Raw genomic sequence first — 8,244 nt, 5'->3', positions numbered from 1 at the left:
TGCGACCATCAGGTTACCTACCCGGGACAAACCATGAGCTAGACAAAAACCTTGTCTATGATGAGAGAGGGAGTTGGGATACTGACAGAGGCTGGGCTAAGTTGTTAATATGAGCAAAGCAGTGGATAGATAAGTGCAGATTTCTGACATTATGGAAATAAAAATGTATATGTGTCATGCTATTCCAGAAGTTTCATTTTTGTGTAACAATTTCAACACACACGTAAAATAATACTACAATGATCATTTATTTCAAACCTATACTATTTCTGTTTTTTTATGTATGTGTTTAAATCGTCATACATAAAAACATGTGAAGGCATGACAGATGTAATTTGTATTATTTTTTTACTTGAATTAAAATGTAATTGTTCAATTTTTTTTTGTATGTTTTTAATTGGCATACAAAAAAAACCTTTGGGAAAGCAGAAGCTTACAATTATCTATCCACTGCTTGCTCATAATAGCAGCGTAACCCAGACTCTGTCACTATCCCACCTCCCTCTCTCATCCTGTACCCCGGGGACACAATAAACACCAGAACCACATCCCACTCGTTGAGAGGGAGTGTATGGGCAGTTCCAGCGTCTTACGGGGCACTTTCACCTCTATAAAAGAGGAACCCTTCGGTCTGCCCTCACAGACACAGCTGCCCTGCTGAAGGCTGGCATGGCACTGAGTACAGGAGTGGTTCTCGGGCTGCTGGTGGTGGTGATCAGGGGTATGGCTGCTCCTGCACCAATCTGCTCTCTGCTGGGCCAACCTGCTCTGCCTCTCCTGTCTGCCGAGGGGGACATCAACATTGGGGCAGTGTTCGGTATACATAGGAATGCCCTCTTCAAGGTCCATTCGTTCACCTCCAGACCAGAGAAAACACCCTGTATCAGGTATGTGTTGAAAAACAACTATCTGTGGGTACTTTTAGCATTTTGGTAATATTTACACATTTTTTCTGTGATACTAAACACAATACTCAACTCATCTCAACTGAGTATATCAGTTTTACTGGCATATGTGATTGTGGCATATGAGATTCCTGGCTTCAACTAACTTATTTTTTTGGTTTGTTATCACTGTCCAGTTTCAACCCACGTGAGTTCCAGTTTGCACAGACCCTGATCTTTGCCCTGGAGGAGATCAACAACAGCAGTGATCTGCTCCCAGGGCTGTCTCTGGGTTACCAGGTCTATGACTCCTGTAGCTATGCCCCCCTGGCCATCCACTCAGCCCTGGCCCTGATGAATAGCCCTGGGCCTGAGGACAGCCTGGGAGACCCTTCCTCCTGTTCCAGATCTCCAGCCGTGTTGGGTATTGTAGGGGAGTCAAGCTCCACATCCACCATCGGAATGTCATCCCTGGTCGGACCATTCAGCATCCCTGTGGTGAGACACCTTCTGGTTGTGGCTCTTTAGAGGTAGTTTCATCAATGTCAGCTATGTATGAAAGATCAATTCAAATCTTCCCGTTTCTTCCATGCAGATCAGCCACTTTGCCACCTGTGCTTGTCTGAGTAACAGAAAGAAGTTCCCCTCCTTCTTCAGAACCATCCCCAGTGACTTCTACCAGAGCAGAGCCCTGGCAAAGCTGGTCAAACACTTTGGATGGAACTGGGTGGGAGTGGTGAACAGCAACAATGACTATGGTAACAACGGCATGGCCACATTCATGGAGGCAGCGTGGCATGAAGGGGTCTGTGTAGAGTACCAAGAGTCCATCCACCGCACAGACCCCAGAGAGAAGCTCCTGGAAGTCGTCAAGGTCATCCGGAGGGCCACAGCCAGGGTGGTGGTACTGTTCTTGACCTTGGGGGAACTCATCCCCTTGATGAATGAGATGGCCCTGGAGGGAGACCCAGGGCTTCAGTGGGTGGGCAGCGAGTCCTGGATCACAGCCAGACTGCTGGCGGATAACAAGGCCTACGGCTTCCTGAGGGGAGCGGTTGGCTTTGCCATCAGGAATGCCAGGCTGGATGGTCTGGGAGGGTTCCTAGACAAGGTGCACCCCTCCCAGGCACCAGACAACACCCTGCTCAGGGAGTTCTGGGAGACTGTGTTCCAGTGCTCCTTCGAGGGGGGCAGCAGCACTCTGTGCACAGGAACAGAGAGCTTAGCAAAGCTGAAGAACCAATACACTGACGTGTCAGAGCTGAGAATATCCAGTAAAGTGTACACAGCTGTATATGCTATTGCACACGCTCTGCACAACCTACTGACAGACTTAAAGAATTACACAGACAGCGGCAAAAGACCAGTCTACACACCACAGCAGGTGAGCAAGCTCCAGATACGACAAAACATAAATAACATATCTTATGAATCATTCCACTCTCTGTGTCTCTCCCTGCGTGTTTCCCTCTCTGTGTCTCTCTCCCTGTGTGTTTCCCTCTCTATGTCTCTCTGTATCTCTCTGTGTCTCTCTCTCTCGCTGTCTCTCTCTCTCTGTCTCTCTCTCTCTCTCTCTCCCTCTCCCTCTCCCTTTCTATCTCTCTCTCTCTCTCCATCTCCCCATGTTGTTGAGCAGGTGCTACAGTACCTGAAGGAGGTGAGGTTTAGAGTAAAGACAGGAGAGGAGATCTGGTTTGATGATAATGGAGATGTGGTGGCGTGCTACGACCTAGTGAACTGGCAGCAGGAGGAGGATGGGACCCTGCAGTTCCATGTTGTGGGGCTGTATGATTCATCGATGCCCCCTGAACAGCGCATTACCTTCAACAAGGGAAAACTGGTCTGGGTAGGGGGCCAGGCAGAGGTAGGACTAAATACATGTTGAATATGTGGCAAAAGCATAACACATGCAAACCTCAAACCACTGCAAATGTAAAACATACATTCTTTAATGTATACATAATCCACATAGTCTATCTCAATTGTCTTCTTTTGCATTGGTAATATAACTTCTATAAGTAGTGACATTAAAACATTTCTGCACGTTTATTTATATAAAATACACCAATATTCAGACATCTTGAATTTCTCTACAGGCACCTGCAGCAGTGTGCAGTGAGAGCTGTCCCACAGGCACTCGTAAGGCTGTACAGAAAGGAAAGCCTGTATGCTGTTATGACTGTGTACCATGTGCGGAGGGAGAGATCAGTAATATCACAGGTAATATATAATGCATTTAGGGCTACCTTCAATACATTCAAGCTCTGTCATTGCCCAACAAGACTAATAGATATCAAAAAACACATGACACAGTGACACACTGATTCATAGAATGAATGACTTTCTAATCCTTTTACAGATTCTAACGGCTGCTATCGATGTGACTTGGAGTATTGGTCCAATGAAAAAAGGGACCTCTGTGTGTTGAAACCAGTTGAATTCCTCTCCTATGAAGAAATGATGGGCATAGTTCTGGTGTTTTTCTCCTTACTGGGGTCCGGTGTTACTACTCTGGTAGCTGTGGTGTTTTCAATTCATAAGGACACCCCCATCGTCAGAGCCAACAACTCTGAGCTGAGCTTCCTGCTGCTTTTCTCCTTGACTCTGTGTTTTCTGTGTTCTCTTACTTTCATTGGCCGGCCCTCTGAGTGGTCCTGTACGCTGCGCCACACAGCGTTTGGGATCACCTTCGTCCTCTGCATCTCTTGTGTTCTGGGGAAAACAATAGTGGTGTTGATGGCCTTCAGGGCTACACTTCCAGCCAGTAATATCATGAAATGGTTTGGTCCTCCACAGCAGAGACTCAGTGTTCTGGCTTTCACTCTCATACAAGTCCTGATCTGTGTTCTTTGGTTAACAGTCTCCCCTCCTTTCCCCTACAAGAACATGAAAACTTATAAGGAAAAGGTCATTCTAGAGTGTGATGTGGGTTCAGCTATTGGTTTCTGGGCTGTGTTGGGGTATATAGGACTCCTGGCTGTCTTGTGCTTTGTGCTTGCTTTTCTGGCTCGAAAGCTGCCTGATAACTTCAATGAGGCCAAATTCATCACCTTCAGCATGCTCATATTCTGTGCAGTCTGGATCACCTTTATCCCAGCTTATGTCAGCTCTCCTGGGAAGTTCACAGTAGCTGTGGAGATATTTGCCATTCTGGCCTCCAGTTTTGGTTTACTTTTCTGCATATTTGCTCCTAAATGTTTCATTATATTGCTGAGGCCAGAGCAAAACACCAAGAAACATATGATGGGGAAGACATCCAATGATACACGATATTAAAGAAACACATTATGGGAAAGACATCTATAGACATACGATATTAAAGAAACATATTTTGGGAAAGGCGTCAACCAAAGCCCTTTAGGATGAATACTGACCATTGGCTTATTCAAAGTCTTTCTAAACACAGACACATCTAAGTCAGTCATGGGTTAAACTCATCCCCAGGCTCAATTGATACCAAAAAATAGAGCCTGGAAACACTGTGCAATGAAGTGTTACTTGAAAGGGGAAGGGTTCAAATCAAGGCAGGATAGAGAGAGCCTGCTACAGTTTGACTATGAAAACTGCAGAAAACCTCACAATGATCATATGACTTTTAGGAAGCCCCGACTGATTCTGAGTTTGGGCATATTTCTTATTTTATTTATTTCACCTTTATATAACCAGGTAGGCTAGTTGAGATGAAGTGCTCATTTACAAATGCGACCTGGCCAAGATAAAGCAAAGCAGTGCGACAAAAACAACAACACAGTTACACATGGAATAAACAAACATCAAATCAAATCAAATCAAATGTATTTATATAGCCCTTCGTACATCAGCTGATATCTCAAAGTGCTGTACAGAAACCCAGCCTAAAACCCCAAACAGCAAGCAATGCAGGTGTAGAAGCACGGTGGCTAGGAAAAACTCCCTAGAAAGGCCAAAACCTAGGAAGAAACCTAGAGAGGAACCAGGCTATGTGGGGTGGCCAGTCCTCTTCTGGCTGTGCCGGGTGGAGATTATAACAGAACATGGCCAAGATGTTCAAATGTTCATAAATGACCAGCATGGTCAAATAATATTAAGGCAGAACAGTTGAAACTGGAGCAGCAGCACAGCCAGGTGGACTGGGGACAGCAAGGAGTCATCATGTCAGGTATTCCTGGGGCATGGTCCTAGGGCATGGAGTCAATAATACAATACAGTGTGTGCAAATGAGGTAGGATAAGGGAGGTAAGGCAATAAATAGGCCATAGTGGAGAAATAATTACAATATAGCAATTAAACACTGGCGTGATAAAATGTGCAGAAGATGAGTGTGCAAGTAGAGATACTGGGGTACAAAGGAGCAAAGTAAGACATTTACATGTGAGAGATAGGCGTGAACTCACTTCCTTGTTTAGCCTAATTAGTTTGTAGAGGGCAGGTTCTAAGGGTTTTGTTGGATGGTGATGGACTGAGATATCAGCCAATGTAAATCCGCTCCTGCCATGGGCTCCATTCCTGTCTCTTCATGAGACATTTTGAGAGATGGTTCGAAAGAGAAAGAGAAAGAGCCGGCTGGTAAACAAGATCTGTCACAGGTACATGGATGTTCAATAAGTCCTGAACTAACATCCAACAGCACATTATGCCTAGCAGCCATATCTACATGGGTGTGGTCGCACATTATGAAAGTCAAGACAATAATGAAGCAGAAAGAAAATGTATTATTTTGACTATGTTTCTCACTGCTCTACCCCAGCGGCCACTGACAGCCTGCTGTGCTTCCACAGGCCCCCTCAGTGACCCCCTCAGTGACCCCCTCAGTGACCCCCTCAGTGACTGCTGCTGTCCAGTCCAGGTCCAGATCAGGAGCCCACACACAAGCCCCTTACTGAGCCTCTGTCTCACAGGCCTGCTCTGGACAAGCATGGTCTACTATCTCATCAAAAACAACATTGACTTCTTAAACCTCTCCTCATAGGCCTGTGGACCACAACCCAATGTGTGTTAATATACACCAATAGCATTTGGCATTCATACCACCATCAACACATAGCAAGGCCTCAGTGAAATGTCTTATAATGAATATATGTGTATTTTCCATGTATGGTGTAATGTATTGGCTACCCTTCATGTAATATTACAGTGGTTGTCATAAACAATTCAGCTGTCTAACATATCTGGATCTCCAGTCTTATTTTAATTATCACAACGCTAGAGAAAGACACAAATAAATGAATGTTAATTTTGTAAGAATTGTGTGACTCGCTTCAGCTGGCCAAATGTATCTGTATGTAGTAGTAGTAGTAGAGGTTGAAGTGGTATTAGTGGTAGTATTACAAGTGGTAGTGGTAGTTGCAGTAGTGGACGCAGGCCTGGCGGGAGGAGAAGTAGTGGTAGTAGGCCTAGTGGCAGGGTTAGAAGTAGTGGAAGTAGTGGTAGTATTACAAGCTCTAGTGGTAGTGTTAGTAGGCCTGGTGGTATTAGTAGTAGTGGTTGTAGGCCTAGTGGTAGTAGGCCTAGTAGTAGTAGTGGTGGTAGTAGGCCTAGTAGTGGTAGTAGGCGTAGTAGTAGTAGTAGTAGTGGTAGTAGGCCTAGTGGTAGTAGTAGTAGTGGTAGTAGGCCTAGTGGTAGTAGTAGTAGTGGTAGTAGGCCTTGTCGTGTCTTTGGCTATGCCGGATTAAGTGATATGACATGCTATTCTATAAAAAAAATATCCATAATTAATATCACCTGATTGAGCTACTCATGTAAATGTAATTAACTAGAGAGTCGGGCATCACAAAATAATATTTATAGAGCTGTTATCCTCCGAATAAACTCTTAAAGACCTAGTAATATTTTACATCAATAGCAGTCAATATTAATCGTCATCTTAATTCAGTCTCATCTGAAAGTTGTAAATTCTTAGTTTTCTGCACGAACCCTGGCTAACAAAATTGGGTTTAATTATTTATTTACTAAATACCTAACTAATCACACAGAATTACACATACACATAATTAAATCAGAACTTGATTACAAATTACGTAATAACGGAAAACGGATATGACAGCTTGTTACACAAAGGAAAAGGGCTGGGTTTGAGTGAATGAGCGGGAAGACTGAGGGACACAGGGTTTGCTATCATAAATACAGTATCTGATGCATTCTAAATTACCGCCCATTTGGAAAAGGATAATGCAATAAATATTTACTCTGAGCTGCGCTTCGGTAGGTTGGTGGTAGATGGAAGGCCGTGTTGCCAAACCGAGTCCTTTGAAGAATGTCTCTTGTTGTCAATTTCATACGTTGTAGTAACGTCGTTGGGTGATTGACGGGATACTCTGTCTGTTCCTTCCTAACCCTTGTTGCATCTTCTGTTGCTAACTCAACGACTAGGAGGTATCACTTCTGTAGTGAATCAGAGTTCAAAGTTCATACCATTCGCATCCAAAGCTCACGCTGATATTGGCTTCGTTCTGTAGTTCTGTATTATCTGAACCATTCTCACATAGGACCGTCGTCCTACATCCTCGGAACAGGAGGTTATATTGTCTTCAAGGGCTTATATAGAAAGGGAGAGGAGGGCGTGTTTGAAAAGTTTTATAGCCCATGTCCCTTCACAGGGGCGGGCCACTGATTGAGCAGCCCTGTCTTATGAAAACCCACATCTTACATTTTAGAAGCTAAAATCACATTTCATCCCATCACAAATAATTTCATATTCAAACAATTAAATTGAACAACAATTCCATGTGAATCCGATAACTGTGATGTGTATACTTTCCACTGTAGAGTTTATGTCATCTGATCACTGATGAGAATGTCCGCATACCACCGCATATGTTCCATTGGTCGGATTACCAGAATATAGTTCATTTCCCCCCACCTTCTGATGTTCCCAGAATCTCTATGTTATTTAAGGGTTTTGCAAATGTAACATCAGTAGGGTAGAGAGAGGAAAAAGGGGGAAAGAAGTATTTATGACTGTCATAAACCTACCCCCCAGGCCAACGTCATGACTGTCCCCCTCATGTTGGGTTCAATCTTGCGATTAACCTGCATGTTGCAAACCAACATAAAAATGGCCAGGGTTGTCCTGGTTGTGGTGCATCATTATGGTCCCCAACTGGTGGTCGACCCGGGTAGGGTGTCTTCAAATGAAGAAGTCCGCTCCATGGCTGGTCAGCGGATGTCCGGATTGGGATCGCAATTCCGGACCCCTCGTCTGGTCGTCCAGACTGGAAGATCTGGGCAGTAACTTAGGCATATGTTAACAACGCACGCACACTCATGACATATATCATTACATTTCCTCCCAAATGAGCGGCATTGTGGCACTAACTGATGGTTATATGTGGAAGTTATTTACGGCTCTATCACTTTCTGAAACAAAATGAATGAAAGCATA

The 8,244-nt window shown here is 44.3% G+C and overlaps 1 protein-coding gene across 1 annotated transcript; it reads left to right on the top strand.

The window, feature by feature from the left end:
• Positions 1 to 669: 669 nt before the first annotated feature.
• LOC110508048 (extracellular calcium-sensing receptor-like) lies at positions 670 to 4,736 on the top strand. Its single transcript, XM_021588495.3, has 6 exons — positions 670 to 887; positions 1,082 to 1,382; positions 1,480 to 2,268; positions 2,521 to 2,748; positions 2,981 to 3,104; positions 3,244 to 4,736. The coding sequence occupies exons 1-6, from the start codon at positions 670 to 672 to the stop codon at positions 4,158 to 4,160; spliced, it is 2,577 nt and encodes an 858-aa protein (XP_021444170.3). The 3' UTR covers positions 4,161 to 4,736.
• The last annotated feature ends 3,508 nt before the right edge of the window (positions 4,737 to 8,244 follow it).

The sequence above is a fragment of the Oncorhynchus mykiss genome, chromosome 27 (assembly GCF_057628025.1).
Source record: "Oncorhynchus mykiss isolate SJ-2025 chromosome 27, ASM5762802v1, whole genome shotgun sequence".
In the NCBI taxonomy this organism is placed as follows: domain Eukaryota; kingdom Metazoa; phylum Chordata; class Actinopteri; order Salmoniformes; family Salmonidae; genus Oncorhynchus; species Oncorhynchus mykiss.
This window is presented reverse-complemented; position numbering and strand designations above follow the sequence as displayed.

Excerpts from the sequence above, each read along its gene's own strand:
- LOC110508048 (XM_021588495.3), top strand. The coding sequence starts at position 670 with ATGGCACTGAGTACAGGAGTGGTTCTCGGGCTGCTGGTGGTGGTGATC. Across the intron at positions 2,749-2,980 it reads GGGTAGGGGGCCAGGCAGAG|GCACCTGCAGCAGTGTGCAG; the intron begins GTAGGACTAAAT and ends ATTTCTCTACAG. Across the intron at positions 3,105-3,243 it reads AGAGATCAGTAATATCACAG|ATTCTAACGGCTGCTATCGA; the intron begins GTAATATATAAT and ends ATCCTTTTACAG.